Consider the following 25,222-nt stretch of genomic DNA (forward strand, 5'->3'; position numbering starts at 1 on the left):
CACGGCCCGCCGGCCCCAGGGCTGCTGCCCGGCCGCCGCCGTCTGCCAGCCCTGCGTGTGCCGAAGCCGGAGGAGGAGGATCAGGTCACGGCTGGTCCTAGCCCTGGGATGATTAAAAGATTACACGAAATTGCGTTGGGCTGTATAAGCTTTCCTTCATCCCTGAGGCTTAGTCATACCTTCCCAAAACTTCTGCTTTCTGGCTTGTGTTATAGCATATATCCCAGCAAGTGACTTCTTTGTGTTACAACTTGCAAAGTCATTAGTGAGCCTCCTATTCTAAATGTGTGGCTGTAAAGTATATTTGCTAAGGGTGATGTTTGTCTGTAATCTTCTATGATAGAAATTGTCTGGCATATTTGTTGTCCTTTTGAAAAATAAAATTTTATATTGTTAGTTTTTATAAAAGCTGTAATTATAAGATAGACAGAAGTACAGATAATGTCAGAAGAATCTTCTTCTGGCAAGGCTGGAATTAAGAATTCTCCACTTGCTGAAGTAGTTGGCACAGCTAGTAAACTGTTAAAGCATCCAGTGTTCAGCATCTAGTGTTCTTTGATGTAAAAGTATAAAAGGATACTGGATTATGTGTGTCATGAGAGGTAACATTCTTAATCTTCTTACCATGTTTTCAGAGATATTGTCCAAGTGCTTACAGAAGGATCTCTTATTCAATTCAAAGTCTGGATAGTCTGCTATAACTTTTTTTTTTTTTTTTAACTGCCAAAGCCAAAGTGTCGGGTGGTCTATGGATGAATAAGGAGTGAAAGCAGGAAGCAGTTGTCACAACTTGCCTGTCAAAATCAATTTACTAGGTAGGTAACAGTCCCATGTACTGAGAGGGCTCCATATTGGGAGAAGTTTTATTTAATGGCAAAAGCATTTCTGCAAATGTTTAGCCCTTTTATGTTTACATAGCACTTCTCAGCCTGGAAGATACTAGGGTCGTTTAATGCTGCTATACATATGCAGTTTTAAAGGTAGCCATATGTGTTGAGCAGTGTGATACACAAAAGCTTTGTAGCATTTTGAGTGTGGGGCGTACTTTATACCTGAGAAGTCAACACAGACTTTCGGGAGTGGGAGGGGGGCAAGTGTCATTGGCTTTCTGTGACAGGGCAGATCAAACCAAATGTTGTCCTCTAATCTTAAAGACTTTCATGCATTTATTGTTTACTGAGTCCTAAGCACAGCAGAGATGATGAAACAAAACTTACAATGCCAAATGTCTCCAGTTTTGGAGAAGAAACATAGAAAAGAATTAAAAGCCCTTAAAATGGATGGGAAGTATTACTGCCGTGGATTCTTGTTTGATCATTGACAAAATGCTTAATTGTGGGTAGCTAAGAGAGCTGTCTTTTGAAGAAAAATGTAAAAATGGTGATTTATTTATCCCTCAAAGTTTAAATGCTGAAACTGTTGTGTTGGAAATGAGTACTTTGATTATAGGGAATTTGGGTAATCCAGGCATGTTTGCACTGATTGTCTTGTTCAGTAAATAATTTAGATTAGGAGTGGGAGGAATGAAATTTGGCATCTCTTGAGTTTTTTTTTTTTCTTATAGCTCTCTATGAAAGCAGCAAATCACTAGGCTACCTCTGTTTTCAGAATGCTTTTAATTAAATTTCTCTTTATTTTAAATCTTAGTTTTTAAACTCAGTTGTTTGGAAGGTAACATCCAGTTGCAGATTATGGCTCATCGAATTTCAAAAGAAGAATTAGATGAGCAGTTTGAAGAGTTTCTGAAAGAGGTATGTTTCAGAGCAAGGTCACATCCCTTTTCCCTATTAAAATACAGGGGGAAGATTGAATATGAAAGAATATGAAATGGAAGATGCAGCTGTGCTTTTTCCACATAATTTACATAGCTGTCTTCCACGTGGGTCTTTGCAAGGTCTTCACAAGGTCCTCGCTTCATTGTTAAACTTAATTCACACTATTTTGCTGTATTGAAATCAAGAGAACAGTTTTGTGATTAAATAAATATTTTGTCGCTGCTAGATTGTATCTTCAGAAAGAGCCCTTGCTTCTTGATTTTTGTTTCAATTTAATTGTGTGTGTTATTTAGTAACAGAAGCTTCAAATTGATATATAATTGAAAATGAGATTAAAAACTTTTCCTGTATGTAGGCACAAGCTCTGTTTTACTGAATTCTGCTTAAAAATTCTTGTATTAATGCTAACAAAATGAAGTATGTTGTAGTGATTAGAAAATGTTGATTTGATTCCTTTTATTCCTCATGGTGCTTGGTGATTTTGAGTACAGGCAAAATCATGCAAGTCTATGGGTTATAACTTAAGCTAACAATTATCAGGCGTGGTCAAAATGCCCTAACTTGGTATGGTTTTTTCACTGCATAGAGACCTGCAATTTCAGAATTTGCCCTCTGGTCTATCAGACACACAGTGTGATAAACCTAAGATATAAATACCGCATACATAAGGCCTTTACTAGATTCTATTGCTGTGTATAAGTGTAGCTAATGATGGCAGAGAATATTCTTGGCGTCTCTGTTACATGTAATGTATGCTTAAAGATGTAGAGGCTGTGCTACCATTTAATTACTTGTGAAAAATGTAGGTGCTAAATTCTATAAAAATTGCACTTTGTACTGTGTACTAAAGATCTGTAGTAAGAGGCTTCTTTTTCAAGATGATTTTGGCTTTCCCAGGTAGGTCTGTAACTCTCCTTTGACCATGCAGCTTGTGAGGTGTTTTTATAGCTACAGAATAAATGTAACTTCACTGAGCAATACTAAATTGAGAGAATAGAAAACCAAAATGCCATCTGAAAATTAAGATTCACAAATAACTTAAAGGTAGATTTTGGCCTTTAATTTGATGATGTTATTGAGTTAACATTCTTAAATTCACTGAAATTATTAATATTAGTAAAAATAGAAAATTAGGCTTTGCATTTATGTCAAAAATTCTTTACTTACTATTGTTATGAAGGGAGTTGCTCTGAGGAAGAGAGAGGAGGTTTATTCTTTTATTTATTTTGCGCATCTGACAAAACTCTGCGTGTGATTGCTTCTAGTATTTTGTTCCTTATTTGACATGTTCTTCTTGCTCCTCATCTCTGGCCCACATTGAGAATGCTCGAGTTAGAAAAAAATCAAAATAGCTGTCTTGAATTATTCTAAGTGGTATTTGGCATGTTCCAGAGAATGTAACTTTTAACAACTCATGTCTTAATTGTTTTTTATTGTTTCAAACGAAAACTGTTTGTAAAGTGTTTAAACTTGCTTAAACACATACACTGCCAATTCAGTCATTAAAAATATACATTATTTTATGTTTTGCCAGCTAGATACAGACCCAAATAACAATGATATTATCTACTCTCTGTTATGCTTGCATCTTCTGTTATGTCCTTCCCTTTGCTTTTGTTTTTTAGAAAAAGTGTGCTGGCTTTTAATGTTGAAAAATGAGAAACTGGTGTGCTTCACTGTTTGAAATTGCTGTGTAGGTGATGTTTGTGGTGAGAGTATAACGGCGGGGGGGAGGGAGGGAATAGGAAAACTGTTTCTTAGTAGCTTGAGGAAGACAGTATCTTTTAAGCAAATCTTTCAGAGAAGAAATGGAGTAGGATGGTTTTTCCCTTTTAAATAACTCATAGTTAGTGAAGTGGCCTTTGTTTGGGGGAAGGATTGTATGTATGTTTGTGATTAAAACATATAAAGTTAAAGAAAGACTGTAGATACAGTTGGATGATGCAGGTCTAATATGAGGATTAAACTGAAGTCTTTTGGCATATGCACTATCAGTGAAGAGGATTTTCTAGGCTTTTATCATTATACAGAAGGAAACACAAATGTCTGCCTGGTCACACTTATTCCCAACCCCTTGCCAGAACGGCCTGTTGTCATCCATAATTGTTCTCTTCCTCCTCCATTGTCTGTGTGCCTGTGATCCTTCCACTCCCCACCACCAGTATCTTACTTTAGCGTACTTCCCCTATTGTCACTTTAATTGACGTATTATCTGTCATAGTGGTGTAGCTCCTGAGTTTTCTGAGTGTCGGCTGTGAAGTTCCCTTGGGACATGCAATGTGAGGAGCTCTTTCTAATACACAGTGCTTCAACTAACTGCTTTTTTTGATGACACTTCAAGCAAAGCAAAGTTAGGAAAAAGCCATTATCTGCTTCTAGTCTTTTAGGTTGACTTTTGTTCTACTTGATATTCATGGGTAGCTGAGAAGGAAGACTTTCAAAAGGAAAGGCTATACCATCTTTATTAGAAAATCTGTAGAATAGTACCTGGAAGAGTAACACTACACATTAAACCATGTTTGAAAAACATTTTTAATTTTTATTAAAAGATCAAATATATTAAAATATTATTTTGTACTAAAAATATAGTAGGAGTAGACTTGTTTTAGTGAAAAAGACTTGTTTCATGAAATAATTAGGACAACTGGTCATGAAAGTCTGAGTGTTTTAGATCCAATCCTGTATTACCTATCTACTTTCTTAAGTTCCTTCATGTGTATAGGAAGTGGTAAGCTGATTATGTGCCATGTAGTTGTCCCAGTTCTTAAAACTGACTCTTCTGGCTTTTATTTAAGTTGAGATTAAACAACTGATGCTTTTTTTTTTTTTTTTTTTTTTTTGTGTGTGTGTGTCTATGTTTCTGAAAGGCTGACAGGCTGCTTTATATAGGAGGGGAAGGAAGAAATCAGTGCCACTTACTGGCACTGAAAAGCCATTACTGGTCCAAAAAGTTGATTGATTTATTTATTTACTTTTTTTCAAAGGAAGAAAAAAATCTCTAAGTTTCGCTGCTGAGACAACTGACATGTTGGGAAAAATGCACTAGTATTTTCGTGTCAGCATTTCTTTCCCAGCTGCTGCAACTTTACTGTCTGCAGTTGACAAGATGGCTGGACATAGAAAATTTCCAGAACTTGAGAACAACCTGTGGGAGTTTCAGTTTCTTTAGTTACAATACTCGAAGGAGTACGAGCATCACTGAAGCTCTGCTTGCAGAGTAGAGGATGCTGTTAGTCATAAAAGAAACAGCAAGCGATAACAGCTTGCATCAAGCACCTGTCAGTACTTCTAGCTAGCAGGAGGCAGTCCGACCTTTGGGGACAATGGCTCTAGTACTTGTGTTGTGACTAGTGTAAGGAAGTTGTTATTTATAGGACATTTATTAAGAATGTAAAGCTGTTTTGTTCTATGTCACTGAGCCAACTTAAAGAAATTGCAATACATCCTGTTGTCTAGCAGTTTCATAATTTATTAAAATTGTGTTTTATTAAAGCGCAAGGCTCGAAGCACTTAAATTTTCTTTCTGAGACTGTATGACAGACATTAAGTTTTCTCAAGTGAAACTGTAAGCTCTAAAGATGTTATTGGTCAGAGATATTTATAAGAATATTATTTTCTTTTTTTTTTCTTTTCTTAAATGGTAGTTTTGGATAACTGGCGTTTGATTTATGGATGTTGTTGTTAGGCCCATATAAATGGAAGCATTAGTATGTAGTAAAGGTAGGCTTTTATGGTAGTGCTTTTTATGCAGTAGGAATCAGGCAGTGGACTGCAGAGGCTTGTTTTAATAAAACATCCTCTTGTATTTTACATATTAAGTACCCACAATCCTGTTGCCTCTAGTATTCTGTTTGTACTATCACATTTTCTTATGTGTGACTATTACAAAAGTGAAGCTTTTGAAATTTTCCCATATGATGCATTTCATATGTGAATTCTTTGTTTCTTACACTTGATAGCTTTTGCTACCTCTGTTCACTGTGTTCTATAAGACACTTCAGGACAATTGATTTCAACAATTACGGATAAAAGATTAGATAAAAATAAAAAGTATGCCACTCCTGTTAACCCCATGTTTACTGAGTTTAAGCACAAAGAATATGTAGCACATAAGGTTGCAGTGAACTAGCTTAATGAATTTATTTCCTTGTTCAATGTCTGGACAGCTAATTGTGGCTCTGAGCCTGCTGTAAGCCACAAAGAGCTTTATTAAAGGAAAAGAGCAGAGATTAGGTTTTTTTTTAAAAAAAAGCTGCATCACTTCAAAAAAGTTCTGTTGTCTTATAAAGTGTCTGTAGGTCTTTTCCTTCCTGTTACTCTCCACTAGCTTAAATTCATAGGATGTTCATCCCCATAGACTTTTTTTCTCCATTGATTTAAGCCATCAGTCAAAATCAGCATGGATGACTAACACATAGGAAAGCTTAATACGCAGAGTGGGGTAGGAATGGCTCTGGCATTTCTATTAATTTCCATGAACACAAAGTATAAAATTAATTTCTTAAATCTGATTTGCTGGGAGCTAGAATATTAATATGTTGTTCATGTACAAAGCAAGGCCAAGGCAAAACTGTTTCTGCTCTACTTCATTATCTTCAGGGATTTAGTCAGGATTTTGGTTCTTATATGTTGTAACTAATTGAAAAAGAACTGATTATGCTGTTCATTTGAACATATACTCTACAAAGCAGTTAACTTTTAACATATCCAAATTCTGGCAGTGGGGTTATTATAATATGCAGTATTATGCCACATGAATATAGTTATTGTTTCTTACTCAACTTTGTCATGCATGTACAAAAAAGGCAGACAGTGGGGAGTAAAGAGAGGCATCTGAACTCAGAAGTCCAGAATTGAGTGGCTGAAAGACAGTTAAACAATGTGAAAATGTAAAAGCTTTCTTTAATCTTGTGTGCAATTGACTCAGTCTCTTTCAGATGATTCACTTGGAAATTCAAAGAAAAAATCCAGCATTCTTGAGACATTGGGACAGCCCAGGAAAAAAGAAACAAAGAAAAAGGATTCAGTGCCGTGGTGGATATCTGAGGAAGATTTGGATGATGGTGGTAAATAGTGTAGTTTTGCAATTTTTTGGCCACAGGGGGTCAGGCTAGTTCTTTCTCATGCTTCATATAGGCCTAGTTTCAGATTAAGTTGATGCCACTCAAGTGCTTTAGAACATTACAATGCGAGTTTGTAAGGTATAAAACTCAAATGTAATTGTATTTTTTTAAAAGGGATCGTATTCAAGCTGTAAGCAAGCTTTCTGCTGTTTTTTCTGTAGCTTTGAAGTTATTAAAACTTGTAAAGAGTACATACATTATAAATAGAAAGATAATTAGAAAACGTATGAATTCTGCTGAAATATTTGTAGGTGTGTTTTGTAACCAACCTGTTCCTTATACTGACTTTTTATAGATTTCTGTTCTCAAAACTGGAGAGGAAAAAGACCAATTTGTATAATCTTACGCTAATCGCAACATTTGTAATAGGTTGGGGAAGCACAGAAAAACTTTTCAACAGCAGCTGATTCAAAGATGTATGTCTGTCAGTATTCTCAACAGTTCCCTTGCCAAGAACCATGGCTCAAGAGGAGAAGGGCTGTGATGACATGATAGCTAGTTCAGTATTGACTTGGTCACATAGTTCTGGAAGAAAATATGTTATTGTTTGCAAGCTTTCCACCTCTAGTTTTCCATTTCTTCATTGTTTTCTTATTGGGTAGTAAAGCCTATGAGTAGTTAGTTTCTACAGGGTGATTGCCTTTTGTTCTTGTAGTAATTGGTGGCTTCTTATTTTCATGATTTGTATGCAACTTGCAACTGGAGCTTAACAGAAAGTTCCAGAAACTAGTTTTTCATATGACAGAGTTAAGATACTGCTGGTAGTCTCCGATTTTAAGCATAGCTCTGTCCTGTCAGTGTTGTCATAGTTAGGAGCCAAATCTTAGCAGTTTTGCCATGTAGGCATAACCCTAATAGGTGTTGTCTGGACTGCTTATCTGTCTCTGGCCTTTTAAGATGTTGGTGGTAAACTCAGATGGATATGAGAGAGTTCCTATCAGTGCAGTGCAACTATATATCGGGTAGTTATGAGATATTATGATTTCCTTACAGCTTTTCAAAAAACCAGAAGGACAGAGTATTCTTGCTGGGCAAAGTGTGAGAATTAAGCGGTTAGCATGACCTCGTTTTTCGACATACTATCAGAGAAAATTTTCAGGGGACTTTAGAAGTTCACCATTCTTCCATGTTTTTTCTGAAATGCTTGAGGCAACCCATAAAGCACTTTGATGCTTCCCATGCTAATCCAACCAAAAAACACTGCAATAGGTACTTAAAGGGCAGGGTGATTACAAGTTTTAGAGAACAGTGCTTGTATGGGTTAAGTACAATGCAAAGCAGAATCGGAAGAAATAATGTGATCATATCAAGTTCTTCCCATGTAAACCAATTCTACCACTTTTATTTTTTAAATTAAGAATATCTTATCAGCTCTGTAGTTTAACTAGAGGTAAAGCTATTAGAACTGAAACATGCTTGATCTGCAGTTTATTGACGTATAAGATAAAAACAGCGTTCTGGTAGACTTTTTAGGATCTCTTTTAGAAAAAGCTTCTCCTTTTACAAGAAAACATTCAGAAGGTGAGCCTACCCAATTTTGCCAGTATGGAATCCATTTACTTGTAAAAGAAGCTAGCCTGTTCATATTCATACTCTTCATGATAAGGGGCTGGATTTTTTCGCAGAGAGTTGAAAGTAATCTGTGTGTAATGCTTTTTGAATCAAAGGTCGAACATGTCTTGGCAGTTGGACATAATAAAATTGAGAATACAAGAGTAGTATGGTGCTCGGATATATTAATAATGGATTATTATTGATAATATAAGTTACTGCACGGGATGACTGAGAAGAAGATGATTTAGATTTTTAGCTTTTTGTAAGGTTATTAAATGTGCCCTAAATAGCAAAATAATCGTCCTGCTTAAAAACATAATAATATTTCTGTGATGATAACAAATATGGAAATAAGCTGAATTTATTTCTCAAAAGGGTAAAGTTGGCAGAAATTTTGTGGAGATTCTTGTGTATTCTCCTAGGCTTGAACCTCCATGTTGGTTGCAGATGGGACTCTTATTGATAGGCTGTCAGCTAATACAATTATTTTTAAAGTGTTTTGTCAACATGAATCAAACTTATGTAAAGGTATAAATCTTACTTCTACCTCCAGTGTGGCACTGCATTACAAATATGTGCTTAATATGTATGAGTTGATGTGTTTGGGTGGCACTGTATAGAGATACTGTTATATTAACAAAGTACAGTCTGGTTAATTAGCTTGACTAATGCACCGAGCTGGTAAGTTGTTTCCAGTTTGAGGTTTTCATTTTGAGTTACTGCAGTATCTATGGGATGCTTTCTTAAAAGACGCAAGACAGATGACTGGAAGACAAAATATATGCTATACATTTATTTGTTGTCTGATTGTTTTTTCCAAGGCATCTTGTTGCAGTGCCAGGAAACGGGTAGAGATTTACACTAATAGCCTGTTTCCACTTGGTTTTGTAGATTCATGGTAAACAGCGTAGACTATTTCTGCTCATTTGGCTGAGCAGTATAAAGTACATTTTAAAAGAACTCAACTTGTTATTCTAGGCACGTTTGAACTCTTTGTTCTTCAGCTTTAAACTGAAATGTGCAAATTATGATTCAAGATACTGTCTTCCGTATTTGACAGGTTAAAGACATGCCTCTAACTAATGTCCTTTCTACTTGCTTTTGTCATTTAAATGATAAAAAGAAATTAGATAACAGGAATTCCTGTCATGTCTTGCTTGCCTGTCTGTTCTTGCTGTTTGTCTTACTTTTTAAGATTTTCAAACAAGATTTGTTAAACTGAGAAAAGAGAAGAAACTGATGGAAAGCCATGCTGAAATGGTGGAAAACAGTGAACAAAAGAGTCCCCATTCAGATTCCCAGTCTGGTATTTGATTAAATATGTTTTGTTAAATTTATTCAATATCAGCCTTGTATTACTAGTGCGTTTCCTATAGAAAATCCTTTGCAAATTGTCCATTTGACCATAGTGTTCTCACTGAAAACAAGGTGCCACTTACTTCATTTGCCATTTCCAGAAGAAACTAATAACTATGTGAACTTTTGCTCAGTTGTCGTTACATCATACATCACTACCTATAGTGATGTAGGAGGACAGACAGTATTGAATGTAAGCCAGTGGGGGGGAGAATAACTTTGAAAATCTAAACAAAGGTCATTATGTTTAGTAAACACAAAATCTCTTACACTTTCTGTATTTCATACTCAGGAAATATTAATATTCACTGTTCTATTTGTTTAATTTCAAAGACTCCAGTCAGAGAAGCATTATATTTATTTTCTATTGATCTGATTCTTTTCCCTCTGCTGACTAGTAGGCTACTCTGTGCATGCTGCCCCTGGAATGGAAACAGTACAGTTGGTGTAATAATGACAAACTGAGTTGTTTAATCTACAGGATTATTTTAGTCTATGTAATTTCAAATTCAACCTTTTATGTGAAGTCACTTTTTATGCTATAAAGAGGAACTCCAAAGAATAATTAAGAGTTATAAATGTTGATCGATGAAATAGTTTTGTGTAAATGACAATAGCAATTAACTTGTATGTATTAGTTTAAACGTGGCTTTGGTGTTAAATTCAAGCAGATCAATACATGACAAAGAAATATTTGGCACTTGGTCTTCAGATTGTGTTGGTGATATACTATGTAGCCTGTAGAACATTTCCCTATGTTAGCTTTCTAGAGCATATGTGCTGCCCTGTTTTCATAAGGCTCGTTGCATAGAATAGCTATAAAGCATCTCGGTCTGGGAGATAAACACTAAAACTGAATCTGTTTCTCGAATTAGGCTTAATATTTGAAATATGAGCAATAGGAGGAGTTTGGAAGTTACTTCAAATTACTGTTTTAGAAGGCATCAGGTGTTTGTGTTATTTAGAGCAGAAGGCATGCTGTCAACACCTTTAGTTTCCCAGTAAATGTTGGAGAATATAAATCTAGAGAAGTGAGGCCTCACGAGTGGACTTGGACATCAGTTGAGGGAATAAAGGACCTGTGCATTGTATCTGAATGGATTTCATACCATTTCTCTTTTTGCCATATGCTCACCAGTTTCCTTTAGTCATCTTGGATGTTTCTGTGTTGTGTTAGCTTCTGGTCACATCTCCCCATAGTCCTGTTTCTAGATAGCATAAGTATTTGGCCTGATCCCCTAGACTACTCTCTTGTGTCAATGTAAATTCAAAAAACCTGTAACTAAGAGTTTTCCCTGAATTAGCCAATTTAGAAGTCTCCTCCACCCCGACAATTTGAACAAGGGAAAGTCTAATACAGTACATCTGGCTAGCCTAAGGTATATAAAGGGTGTAGTGTGACTATCATCTAAGTATCATGAGAAAGCACAATTTTCAGCATAGGTACTGTTATCTAAAACTTAATTCTACTAATGTAAATGGAAGGCGTTTGGTTATATTTGCTTCTAAGCAAGTCCTCTCAACGGTTTGATCAAATAACATGCAGTTCTTGTACCTGACAGTGATAAAGACAGTAGTAATTCCCATGTATGTACCTATGTTTTTCTACTTTTCTTTGAACCGATCTAGATGCTTTCTTTCAAAACTTGTAGTACAAAACTTCTGTTATTGTTGAAGTAGTTTTACTAGTTTTTCTTTGTTTTCGGGTAATATATTGAGCTCCTAGAACAGTGTATTTGAATGCCAGGTATACGTGGAGCAAGAAGGAATTTGTCTTTTTTTAAAACAAAAAAAGAGGAGAAAAAGAGTTTTATTCTCAGAAGTTATGAGTATTAACTTTAATCTTCAGTTACAGGTAGAAAATTGTAGATAATTCAGTCTACAAGAAACTGAACTGCATTACTTTTTCAGAAGTGACAATTTGAATTCTCACATCTTACTTTTCTCTTTGTTCCCTGTCCATTATGTATAAAAACTTACAAATGTTTGTGTACACTTAAAGTAGTTCCCCCTAAACCTTCTTCCAGTGCATCTCGCAGCAAGGCTTTGTCTAAATTCAAAATGCTGGAAAAATTTCATAAGGACAAAAAAGATTCGTACTTAAACAAAGAAGAAAGCCTCACTTCTGACAGTCCAGACAATTCTGAGGGTAACAAATTTATTGTATTTTATATGATATTAAAAAGATAAAATGGTTCAATTCTGACAGTCCTGGTCAGATTAAGGAGAAAAGAAATTACTTTTTAAAGAGATGTTTGTCATTGTCTGTAGGTTTGAGTCCTTTGTATTTATGTTTTTAAACGTTTCTCTGCAATTGTGCTGGTTAGGAATATTTTTCTAAGTGAAAATTTTAATTTTTCTTCTTTCTTCATTCTTATTTTAATTAATTTCAAGTGGCAGGACTTTAAAAAAGAATACTGTATATCATTAGCCTTAAAAAATATTGCATGTGAAGATAAGGGTAGTGAAATCTTTGGAGTTCAAGAAAACTGCTGCTTCAAGAAGTTTTTACGAAAAATAACAAATGCCCGCCCCGCCCCCAAATCACTCTTGCAAGCCCCTCAGAAATCAGTAGGACTGTTCAAACAGCGAAAAAACACAGTGAAAAGAGACTTTGAAATCCATCCAAGTTGATATTTTTTCCAAGTTTGGTAAGTTTCTCAGAGTTCAGATTGTGCAGGGCTAGTAAAAAGACATTTTTGCCTTCATTAGCAATGGTAGTATCTCCTGTAATCTGGGGTGTGTGTCTGGGAATTGGGAATGGACGAGTTACAAAACTGAATAGCTTCAAAATGGTGTTTGATTTTCAGATTATTATGGGAGGTGCTTTTTTTAAAAAAGCTCTGGTCTGGTTTGAACTGGCAAAATACTTAAAAAATATTACTTACTTATGTAAGCTATCTAATGTAAGCTACTTATCCCATGAAGCCTTCAAGATCAATGTAAGTCTGTTCAGAAAGTTCATTGAATTTGAGATGATTTAAATAAAACAACTCAGGAAAATGTTTTTCTCTAAAATTTTGCTCTGTTAAACTTTCTAATTTTCTTTCTACTGAAGTGTATTGCCATCTCCTTTCTTGTAAATCTTATGTAGGAGGGCAGTGACAGTTTATCTTTGATTCTACTAACATATTCTCATTGAAAAATAGGGTGTCAGAGGTCTGGTGAGATTGTGGCTATTCTAAAGGTCTGCAAAAAACTTGTGACCCAGCTGCCAACAAACTCCTGTTCCCTGTCTTGATAACTAGAATAGAGCGCCATCTGGGTAAATTACTTTAAATTACTGCATTTAGGTACCAAAGAAATGGACTATTCATGCTTTTTCACTTCTGTTCAGCACTTTGAGCTTTTCATTTTACACTTTTCAATGTAGTAGCAAAATGTATTTATTTAGGCATTAACTTTGTAAACACGTGGACCTTGACCTTTAGTCAATGTCTGACATTTATTTGTTGCACGCAAGGCAAGTCAGTCAGAGGTCTGTATCAGAGAGCTGAAGTTAGATACAAGAATGTAGAAGTCATTTCCTGGATGTAGAATCTTATGCACTTAGCCTCCCCAATAAAACGTGCAATGGGACTTTGTCATTGCAAGTCAAGAAAAAAAAACCTACTCTACTTCTTAATGAGGAGGCTCTTATAATCAGAATGCATGTGCTAAGGGCTGCCCAGTAGGGAAGGAAAAGGTGTTCAGACTCTTACCTTTCCCACCCTGCCTCACCCTGGGTACATTTTCAGTACTGAATGGAGAGGATTCTCCATCGTCATGATATAGGCAAATACGGCATTTCGTAAAAGGAACTTGGTTGAACCTGTATACAGGACAGAGTAGCAGCCCAGAGTTGAAGCACTTGATCAGCATGTGGAAGACTGGTTTAGTGTTCTTGATCTGAAGGTTTATTGATGTACGCATCTCCTGCAGCCTCCTGCCAGCAGGAAATGAGCTGTTGTCAGTGTCTTCACCCCTCCTGGTACATTCAGTGCAAGGACACACCTACAGTCTAAACATCATTTGGCCAGACAGAACAAAAAATTCTGAGTTTGTTTTACCACCTGGAGATTCATGTTGGAAAAGATGGACATGGTTTCTGTTCCTTTCTGTGGGAACTGTTAAATCATTTCATACGTCATTGGATAAAATGCATAAGCAGCTTTTCTCCTAGCCCTTCTCAGCCCTTCTCATAAGAGAATCTCTAAAGAATCTAAGTATAAATGTATGTGGTTTAGGGGCAGGCAAAAGGGACTTGGTACTGCTTTTTAACTAGTAAAGTACTGCAATACTTGGCTTTTAGTTTTCTGTAAGGAACTAGATAAGGCATCATTCTGTCTGAGAGCAGAATTCACACATAAAGTTGGTAAGGTGATGTTGAACACTCACAACAATGAGTAAGGAGAGCACCTGCATGTTGTAGTTGCATAAACATACAGAATGGAAGAACTGGGTGTTCATCAGTGACCTTTAAGTAACTTTGGTTATTATATTTTTCCTTAAAGCATTTAATTTGCAACAAATGAAAAGGAGCTGCTGGGCCAATGGCTACAATTTTCAAAAGTCTGTGGGTAGTAGATCAAACAAAATTAATAGGCTTCTAACAAAGAAATGTTAATTTCTATACAGGGTTTGTGTGTATGGTTGTCCTCCATAAGTAATGTTACAGTAAGTCAATTTTTACAGATGTTATATTTGCCCCATGCTGAACTATAGGTTTGTGTGCAAATATGAAGGATGGAAAGAAAATGTATATAATAGACTAATTAATTGCAATTAAACAAGATTTACGTCTCTCATAATAGAAACTGAAGTTAGATGAATGTGATTTGTGAGACTGGGTATCTTTGCAGTTGCAACGTGAGCTTGAAATTGGTGGTTCTGGAAGATGACTAAAAGACTGAAGTGTCATACAAATAGCCTTTAGATGATAGTCAAGAATATTGCAACTTTTTTCCTAGGAATGCTTGGAACCAATGGAAGCTTTGTCAAGATACAGAACACTTCACAGCCTATGGGGGAAACTGATGAGAACATGCATGTGGAAAAGATGCAGCTTCAGAAAAGTGATGGGGTTGCTGTCTGCTTAAGTAGAGACAGTCTGGAGACAAATGGTGAGAACTGAGAGTGCAGCCATTTCATGAAGTTGGCTAGATCTAAGTAAACTATTATTACAAATAATAATGTCTCCCTTAATTCATTGCAAGTTGGGATTCTTCACTTCTGTCAGCTGCATCTCGTGAGCTGAAGGCTCCTGGTACTAGTTTACGATTATTTGATACTGTTAATATTTTGTGAGTCTGTCTATAGTTGTTGTTAACTATTTTGACTATTCTATGTGAACATAGGGCACAGACAATTAGTTTATTCTTTGTTTTGAAATTTAGATTCAGTTTTAGCTTCTGAGCCTAATCAAAGTATCGTGGGAGCTGGATTGGATACCTTGGAAGAACAAGAAGAAAAAGAGATCTTTTTTGCCAAACTCGAACGAGAAGCTTCCTCTACTATTGATTATTCAAGATTAAATAAAGAGCTGGATTCCAATGATTCTGTATTACTAGCACCATTTATACGGTAATTTAGAGGGGAAGAAAAGTTGTGGATTGTATTAGTGGGCACATGTATCTTGGGAATACCATGGCCACTGAGATTTTGTGGGACAAGATCCTGTATGATTTCAGTCATTTTTTTGTTTGTTTGTTGTGGTTTGTTTGTTTTGTTTTGTTTTGGGTTTTTTTGGAAGACAAGGACAGAAGTGAGCTTAATAAATAAAAGAAAGGAATAAGGTGAGAGAGCGTGACTTGGTGATGAGTGGACATAGCTACACAGTCTTGTGCATAACTCAATGGTTACAAGTCAATTTAACATTCTTAATTGTAAGGTATAACTAAATGAAAAGTTAACAACTGATAATAACAAGGAAGTAGATCAGGAAAGATTCTATGTCCCCTTAGACATGATGTTACAAACGAATCTAGAGGAAACATACAAAATCTTCATAGACAAGGGCAATCCATTTATAATCAGTTATGTGAAAATAAGTTCAAACATATGTGAGAGAAACAGATGAAGGGGCAATTCATGAAGGCTGCTGTTGCTAAAAATGCTGAGTGCAAAGGAAACTTCTAATGTGAAAACAGTTGGAGGGTCAGAATTCTGGAGAGTTTTAGGTAAGGAAAAAACTTTAATCTTACAGGAAAAGGGGAAAGAAAGGAGAGATTTTTTTTTTTTTTGTTAATGCAGAATAAGAAGGTCAGAACAGGAAGCAGACCTGATGATAAAAATTTCTTTGAGAAGCTAATGTAAATGTTGGAGGGAATGCAGAAAGGGGGTGATTTTAAGAGTTAGATTGAGAATTTTAACTATGGACAGTTGTAAAAACTTAAATATTTGTTTTAATAATTGCTGACATTTATCCGCCTTTCTTACCGATGATTTGATATGCTGGACAAATTCAGGTTTTTAATTTTATCGCTAATTGTAAGAGGTATCGAAGTTTGGAATTAGAGAAAAAAACCTGTATTTATTTGCTGTCCAAGAAGAGAGTAAAATTTTCGTTTTGTTTCTCAGAAAGGAAGAAACAGAAAAAGGAGAAGAGGAATCCACACATGAAGAGAAATTTGGTAATACCATCTTTCTAAATAATTGATTTGAAAATTCTTTTTTTTTCTTTTTTTTTTTTTTTACTGTGTGTACACTAAGAATTGTGAGAATCTCATTAAACAGAATAACAGAAATGAAAGCTGTGGATTAGTGCTCCAGTTCAAATGCAAAGTCTTCAGAAAACGTCACAGCAGGGTGTCAGAGGATAGCATAGGATCTTCATGTTTGTAGTGGGATGTAATTTAAAGATCTGGAAAGAGGAAGTTGTACTACAGTCTCATAGCTTGTCCTATGCTCTGTGTTGCCTTTGGAGCTAGTCAGAAAACTTGACTCTTTGTAGGTTTCAGATTCACGAGACAGTCCAGCATCCTCACGGAACTTTTTTGTTCTGAGTAGTATGTAAACCAATTGACTTCTGTTCCCATATCACCCTGACCGTTGTGGGTAAAACTTTTATTTATCTGAAAGCTAATGTAGTTTTCGTATTTATGATTTGCATTTATCTGTAGTTCTCACATCGGCCTTTTGGTCTGCCTTTGCATTATGACTGTGCAGCTGGTGTTCAGACAAAGGGTTTCAGGGAGTTGCTTTTGGTTTGTGCTTTTTTGTTTTGAAGTGAATTTTTCATCTATTGTGACCAATGTCTAAAAGAAAAACAGCAAAAAAACCCCAAGCAACTGTCAATCAAAAACTGAAGAAAAAATGACCCTGATGTTGAAATACATCTTAATGTTTGAGTAACTCCAGTGTCTTAACTGTCATCTGTATTTTTGTACTGTCTTTTCATACCTGAATTTAATCTCTGTAATCTGCAGTGTTACTCTTGCCTGATCTTTTTCCCAAATTTCCATGCTACACTCCTTTCATCTTACTTACTTCTCTTTCACTTGTCATCTCTCTTTATTTGACTCTTCATTGCTAACATATCATAGAGTGTATTCCTGTAGTTTAATCAACAGATTGTATTTTCAAATTTATATATTTAGCTGAACTTTTGAGAGGTCATGTTGTCAGGCTTGAATTTCCCAAACATAAAGAGGCTGTATTTGTAAACCTTAATCGCAGGAAATCTTTTCTTCTTGCAAGTTTGATTACTCTGTAGATTGCAAGAGATATGATAGTTGTAGCAGAAATGCTACAACAATTTGGTAGACTTTTTCTGGAAAAAAAAAACACGGTTGAAATTACTTGATTGTTACGGTCAGTTTTATTGAAATTGATATTTCTGATTTTTAGGAAAACAGTTTCTATGGAATACCTGGAATGACGAATCTGTGTGTAATGTATGGTTTGGTTTAGTCTTTGTCAAACTGCTATTTCATGAAATAGCAAACGAAATAGTGGATAATACGTATGCAGGAATACTATAAGCACTGTGTATGTCTTAAGTCAGTATGAGAAAGCTATTTTCAGCTGATCAGACTTCTCATGGTCCAAAACCAGAGAATGCTGAAATAGTGACTTTTCATAGAGTAGTTTTTACATATGCGTTAGACTGTGTGTCAGTTGTATTGGTGACAAAACACAGAAAGAACACAACATAAACCAGTGTTTTGCAATGCTTCTAGATGTAAGCGTTACAGATAATGCAGACACTGAAGCCTGTAACCACAAGAGCTGAGTGGGGGAGATACAGCAACAGGGGATCAGAACTTGTGGAAGGACATAGGTAACGGAAGGAAAAGCATTTGGCTTGCTTGTAAAATTCATTCTCTGACATACTTGTGGTTTTAAATAATGCTTACTCTTGAGAGTGGCTGTTGGGCCAGGGGAAGCAGAATAACAGATTCTGAGCCTAACAACTGCTGGAGTTGTCAAGGAGATGTACAGAGTACTTCGTCTACTAGAGGGGGAATTGCATCATTTCACCCTAAGAGAGAGAAAGTGATTGAATAAAGGGGTCAATTCAAGTATGCCTTGAGGAGACAGAGGTAAAGTATATCTGATCATAAGACAAACTTCTTTTGAATTTAGAGATATTATGTGTGACTTTTACTGTCCACACGCAGTCTCGAAACCTTTCTGTTGCATTTGTGAAAGGAGTAATAGTGGCAGTAGCTGTTTTTAGATGAGAGATTGGGGAAGAGGAAATACCTTTTCCTTACTGCTTTATCTTTCTTGAATATTCATTCTATTTGATGTTTATTTTACTCTTCAGGCAGCTACAGTGAAGATTTTGAAGAACAAACAGATCCTAATCCTGCCTTTAAAACTGAGGAAAGTCAGGTGAATCAAAACATCGTGTCAGGAGTTGATTTAAGTCCTCAAGAACAGGTATAACTTACCAAATGTTTACATTACTTCCATGAATTGTAAAAGCTCTGCAATGTATAACTGCAAACATAGTAAACTTTTATATAATATGTACTATCTGAAAGAAAAGAATGTAGTGGTCCTGGGACTATATTGTTCTATTAAGGATATACACTTTCCTGTGATAAATCACCGAAAAGATTAAGTTCTTCACAGGGTTTCCTGCTTACTCCTCCTTTGAATTAAGACTGTGGATGGGAGTGCACAAATGATGAGCTCAGGTTGGAGCCTCAGCCTCAGAATGGGTAGTGATTAATCTCTGTCTTTTGGAGCTATTAAGGTGATGTCTACACCAGCAAGTGACACAGCTTGCTGTGGGAAGTAGTTGTGTACAGAGAAGCAGTTTGGACAGAGGACCCAAAATCTACACTGTATGAGCTTTGGGGGTATTGCTGTCGACTGGCTTAGTCAGGTATTTTGATGTGGAACACATATGGCTGGAGCACATCAGGTGCACATCAGGTGCACTCCTGGAGCGCATGTTCTGATTTGTTTTTTTTTACGAAAAGAGTCTATAGAGCACCACGTGTTCATCTATAATAGATAAATGGGGTTTTAAAATTCTTTTTAATTAAGTTTATTAAAGTAGCATTTCTAATAAATATTTGAAAAGAACAAATAGAATGGAACTGTAATGTACTTACTGCTACATTATTTTGTTTTCTCAAATTACAATATAAGAGAACCAGGAAGGTGCAAAAATATTATTCCATTTATGCGGAGTAGCATTTAGTTCCTGGTCACTTGTGAGAAGGTTTATAGAATACAGGATGTTGAGGACCTTTTGGCATCCTAAGGAGAGTTTTAGAGAAGTGAATATTCTTGGAGAACCAAGAACTGCTTAGTTCTAAGTTCTAAGAACTGTTCTTAGGTTTTGGACCAACTTTTAAAGTTCGTCCAGATTATCTTTTTCCCTGAAATTCAAAAAGTAATTTTTTTAATTTATTTTTGTTAGGAAGAAGCAAAGACTGGCATGCTGGCTCAAGGTAAAATATAAACTTTGATCAGTAGGAGAATACTAAATGTAACTTTTTGAAACTTTCTTACTTGATTTTTACTATTTTGATATTTTTCACCTGATTTTATTGTGTTCTACTGAAAGTCTGTTGGACTGAAATGGTTAAAAAGTTATCTACATGTTAGCACTTCAAAGTGATCATCCATGTAATTTTTTATTTTACTACATCTAGTCAGTACTCAGATTTTGATGCTTGTAATTAGAGTTAATCAGTTTACCATTAATGGCATTAGAATAATCTATATAGCATTTTTCACATGTTTAGTATATCAAGATAAGCTTTGGTATACTTCTAATTCCAATGTAGACAGAGTATAAATAAGAGAATTGTGTTTTCTTTAACATTTATCTTTTTGGTTTTAGTTGTATTACTTGATTCACAAGATTCAACTACAGAACTTCAAAAGGCTGTTGAAACATCAGATGTAGCTCTAGGTGAACATTATCTGCCTGAAGAAGTCAGTGGAATTGAAATGAATGAAGCAGGTAAGGGTTGCTTTTAAAAAAACAAAACAAAACAAAACCAAAAACAAACATAAAAAAACCCCAAAACACACAACAAAACCCAAACCCCAAAATCTTACTTTAGTAGAATAGGTGGCTCTGATATCTTCATTTGTTCTTAGGTTATCAGTGAACATGAATCCCTTGGCTTTTAGTAACAGATCTTGAAAGGAGGAGGAAATATTTCAGGAAAAAGTCATATTTCTGCTAAAAAGACAGCTTTTTACACTTGGTTATTGTAAAGTTGCTTTTGACAATGCAGTTTGATTTTTAAATACCATCTCCTTTGGTTATTCATCATAGCTAAAATTCTTCGACAGCATTGAACACAGTTATAAAATACATTCTCTTATCAAACTTTGTAAACAGTGTATGCCACTTATATCCACAGTGTGGCTCTGATGGCATCTGTTAAAATAGTTATATCACATACACTGTTAGTTTTAGTACTGATAAAATATTGAGGCGGGGAGGGTGGGTGGAGAGGCATGCACAACTGTAGATGAGACTGTTTAGTATGTACTAATTAACTTGGCAACTGTTCATTTTTATAGTAAAAATGAGATTTTAAAATATGTTTTTCATAACTGAAATCACTGTTCCCACCACATAATAGACCAAGCAAGTAAGTGATACAGGCTCCAGTGGGATGTTTCCCGAAATCAAAAATCCTGTAGTGTCTCTTATGAGCCTGCGTTTTTCACAGGCACTTCCTATGGACAAACCACCAGTGACATCGAAGCGTTACACCAAGCATACCATCATATTGATCAGTCTTTGGGAGACACTGATGAGCAAAACCTGCACAATTCTGCAATGGCAGTCTCAGAATGCTTACTGCAAGGTGTTTCACAAAATAATGACATCTATTCAAAAAACATGTCAACTGTTGAATCAGGTAAATACCTCAAAGGAAGGCATGTATTGTAGAAGCATGTAAAATGAGTGAACTAGTAATATCTTCAATACTCCATTTATGAAACATTTTTAAAATATTGTCCTTTTTACTAATATTTTTTCTAAGGGTTTTATTTATTTATCTATTTATTTATTTTATTTTGCGCTAATTAGATTTACCTACTGTGGAAGAATTGATGAAACCAATTAAAGGACATTCATGTAATATCAGAAGTTTTGATGTGGAGCCTGAAAGGTATTTATTTCAGAATGCATTTTAGGAATTGTAATAACTTAAGTCCATTAACTATTTGTGAAAAACAGCTTACTAAATAACTAAATGACTAAATTTCATTATGTCTTGCACTGGCATTATGGCATTTGCAGTGAATTGTAAAATGAATATACAGGGTTAATTTGTTCAGACCAGGGATTCCCAAACTTTGTTTGAGTGATAAGCAGCAATGTTTGCCAAATCATTTGGAGGAGTGTTCCTCACTCTCACAGCTACCACAGCTAGGATCTCTGCTCCATAATCTAAGATCAAATCCTCTTATTCTGCTTACTCTCATGATTCTTACTAACCTTCTGGTTTGCTCCAACTGTTGTGTCTAGAGCAAGAAAGCACAGGCCCTGGAACTGTCAGAAATAGGTTATGCTTAGCAAATAGATTTTGGGAGCTTATCATGTAGCTGCGCCCAGCAGAAATTACCATTCATTGTTTTATTAGCATTAATTGCACACTTGCAGGTGTTCATCTTGTAGCCGAGTTTGGTACCTCTGCAAAAACAGCCACTGCTGGGAAATAGCTCTTGTTCCACAGCATGAGAGTGAATCTGCAAGGTTGTTCTTAAAAGGAGCCTACTGGCTCTTTCAAATTCAAGCAGTCTTTAGAGCTGATACCTGAAGTAAAAATGGCCCACTTTTTCCAGAGTGACAGAAAAGCAAAGGGCAAAAGTCTTATTCTATATGACTTTATTCCTTTCTCTTGTAGTCCTGTGAAACTGGTAGGCAGCACAGCAAATGACTTCGTCAGCCACTTGCCCTTTAAAGAGCACCAGAATAACACAGTCTGGGAGACAAACTTACTTGAAAAATTTAACAGAGAAGAGAGAATTTTTCTGCAGACAGCTGTGAATGACAATAACTTCCAGAAGGTGACTGAGAAAGAAATTCAGGCCAGTGAAGTACAGCCTGACGTACTAAGAGAAAAAATAGTACAAGACTCTCTGCTTTCACAAGACAGCAAAACTAAACAAGTAAGTAATATCAACCAGATTTTTATTATGTGGAAATAAATTTAAAATGTATTTTAGACTGCCTGTCATTTGATTATGCTCTGATGTTTAGAAGTTGAGAGACTGTTGCTGTTTTTCTTGAAACTCTCATGTTACTGTTGCTATTGTTAGAGGTAGCCAAATCTAGTGGACTTTGGGACCAGTGGAATTCTTCCTGTCCCAGCGCAATATGTGCAAGGCTGCTGCACTTCCATGTCCCCAGTTCAAGCTAGTAGTGAGTGTGAGCATGTGTTCCCATTGCAGGGACGTGTATAAACACACACAGGCTCAGAATAGAGAGCATACCTAGAGAGAGGACAGTTAGAAATACAGTTCAATAAGAATATAGGAGAGACCGCAATGATCAACGTAGGGCTTAGTCAGACAAGTGTACTGACCAGCAACCTGATCATGTCTGCAAGGCAGTGCAGGGAGAGAGGTTGTTTGGCTGATTCATCCTGGTGGGTTTCCCACCAGGGCCAACAGGCTAAGCTTTCTCATTTGCTGGTCTTAGGAATTGTGAGCTCTGTTTTTGATCAAGTTTAGTAGGGTTCCTCTGTCTGCCACTGTTCCTCTCTTCATCACTGAGTTTCTGTGTTCACTGTGATTAACCTTTAGTCATGAGCTACCTGCTTTGATAATCTAAAGATCCTGTAATGTAATACAACTTGCCAGAACAATTAAATGGAGCCAGAACAAAATACTTGCACTATGTATACTTTTGAAGTAGTAAAATTCTGCAAAATTACATACTATTAATTTGGTTAAAAATAATGCTTCCTGCTGCCCTGTGTCTTAGAGCTATGTAATTCTGATAACTGTTTCTATGTTCTTTTAATAGTGAAAGCTGCCTTCAGATTACACTAGAGCCTAAAACTTGTTTTAAACAAATGTGCTCTATCACAGGCTCTTCAGTCTTGTTCCTTGAAGAATGAAAGATCAGAATCAATGACAACTAAACCAATGTTATACAAGAATATCAGAAGTCCAGCACCTTTACATAAAAAGAAATCTTCATATGGTCCTCATGGGGTGGTTAGAAGTTCTGGGTATGGGAAACCCACTTCCCTCTCAAAACAGTCTTTTCCGGTTAATGAAAAGAAAACACCAAAAGAAACTTTCAAAAAGACGAGTGTGAAAGCCAAAAGTCCTGCAGATAGAGCAAGATCTAAAGGTAATTCTATCATAAGAAGTCTGAGTTTTAAGAGCCAGAGAGCTTTGCTGTTCATGCTTCACATTTAAAAAAAAAAAAAAAAAAATTCAAAATGTTGTAGAAGAAATCAGCAATTAAGTACTGAATTTTTTCTGTATCAGTATGAAGTTGCTGGAAGAGAGACTTTTAAATAAAGCTTTGCACTGTAGTCTTGTTTCACTTGTTTCCACTCGCATATACCACCACTATGTTTGAGACTTACCTATTGTTCACCAGTAGGACCAAAACAATACAAAAAGCTAGTAATCTACAAGTTACATTTTTCATTACAGTAAATGCAAAGATTTGCTGACCCGCTAACTTCTGTGTGTGATGCCGAATTTCTACTCTCAGCTGCTTCTTTTTATCTTTGTTTTCCTAGAGTACAAAGAAAGCACTAAAAAGACAGTTCTATTTTCTGTTCTTGTCTCTTGTAACACTAAGGAAAGGAGAATACCAATGTAGTCCTGTGAAAGCTGAGTTGCAAGTAAAGGATTGAACTTTTTTATTTTTGGGAGAAGCCTGAAAGTTTCATGAGATAATTCAGCATCTTTGCAGATGATGTTTGCTATCTTTGAGGCATGGGAAAATAACTCTACAGATGCCCAGGTTTTAGCACGCTTCTGGCGTGTAATGCTTTTAAAAACCCTGCAAGTAGTGTTGGGAAAAGCAGTTTAGGATTATGTTGCCCATCTTAGGGAGATGCTTCAGTGGCAGCTGTCAAACTAAGGGACCTGAGTTCCTCAGTGCATTGCTCTGGTGCTCTCTGGAGAAGAGGAGGGTTTACAGCCAGATGGAGCTAGTGAAGTGAATGACATATCCCGAGAAAATGAGGCCACTAGCGTTATTCGAACATGTTCTTCCCTCTCTAGCTATAGCCATTCTCCATAGCAATTTCAGGTGACTTCAGAAGTTAATATCACCAGGACGCATTCTGCAGGGACCTCTAAAGCGAGGAAGAGAATGGCATTGAATCAAACAATCCCCTAATCATCAGTGCTAAGGGAGCACCTTTGTGAGGCGATAGTGTGAGAAATGTAAAAAGTATTAAATTTGGAAAATGATCATTGCCTGTTTGTTTTCAGGTATAACACTCCTAAGCAGGAGCTCTTAGCTTAAATTGCTATAGGCAGAAATGAAACAAGAGTTGTAGTTACTATCTGTATTTCAGAAGACTAAGATGTGAATAGTTCCATGTATGTTAGTTACTCCGTAGGGGGAACTTCCCTGATTTTTAATTTCCAGTCAAGTTACTATTTGATGCAACGAATAAATGTTGCATGTCTTTGTATGCTATCTGCACTCCAAAGTCTATTTTGAAAATTGCTGTGTCTTATCTTCATCATAACTTGAAATATGTTGTACTTCTGTATACTTAGACAACTGGCCAATTCTTGAGCAGAGAACTGAGGTTAACCTTGTTTCATAAAGAATTTATTATCCAGCTACTTTTTTCAGTTGTTCCCTTGGGTTTTGTTTTATCTTGTCATCAGTTCCTTACTTAAAAAAAAACTACAACATTTTCCATGATGTCTCATTGCTCTCAAGTTTCTATATTTAATTCAAAATTCAGGTTGTAGAATACTTAATTTATATGCCTAAGGGGTGGATCACGTAAGTAG

At 36.0% G+C, this 25,222-nt stretch overlaps 1 protein-coding gene across 1 annotated transcript in view; it reads left to right on the forward strand.

Annotated features, from left to right (window-relative positions):
- The first annotated feature begins 1,691 nt into the window (after nucleotides 1-1,691).
- The window catches only part of CEP162 (centrosomal protein 162kDa), a 42,701-nt gene continuing 19,170 nt past the window's right edge, over nucleotides 1,692-25,222 (forward strand). The window contains exons 1-12 of the mRNA XM_009582818.1: nucleotides 1,692-1,751; nucleotides 6,703-6,838; nucleotides 14,758-14,910; nucleotides 15,184-15,370; nucleotides 16,367-16,419; nucleotides 18,558-18,673; nucleotides 19,668-19,698; nucleotides 20,094-20,216; nucleotides 20,941-21,132; nucleotides 21,306-21,387; nucleotides 22,126-22,390; nucleotides 23,315-23,582. Coding sequence (XP_009581113.1) covers nucleotides 1,692-1,751; nucleotides 6,703-6,838; nucleotides 14,758-14,910; nucleotides 15,184-15,370; nucleotides 16,367-16,419; nucleotides 18,558-18,673; nucleotides 19,668-19,698; nucleotides 20,094-20,216; nucleotides 20,941-21,132; nucleotides 21,306-21,387; nucleotides 22,126-22,390; nucleotides 23,315-23,582 — 1,666 coding nt within the window. The remainder of the gene's footprint in view (nucleotides 1,752-6,702; nucleotides 6,839-14,757; nucleotides 14,911-15,183; nucleotides 15,371-16,366; nucleotides 16,420-18,557; nucleotides 18,674-19,667; nucleotides 19,699-20,093; nucleotides 20,217-20,940; nucleotides 21,133-21,305; nucleotides 21,388-22,125; nucleotides 22,391-23,314; nucleotides 23,583-25,222) is intronic.

Source organism: Fulmarus glacialis, unplaced genomic scaffold, assembly GCF_000690835.1.
Source record: "Fulmarus glacialis isolate BGI_N327 unplaced genomic scaffold, ASM69083v1 scaffold11468, whole genome shotgun sequence".
NCBI classification, from domain to species: Eukaryota; Metazoa; Chordata; class Aves; order Procellariiformes; family Procellariidae; genus Fulmarus; species Fulmarus glacialis.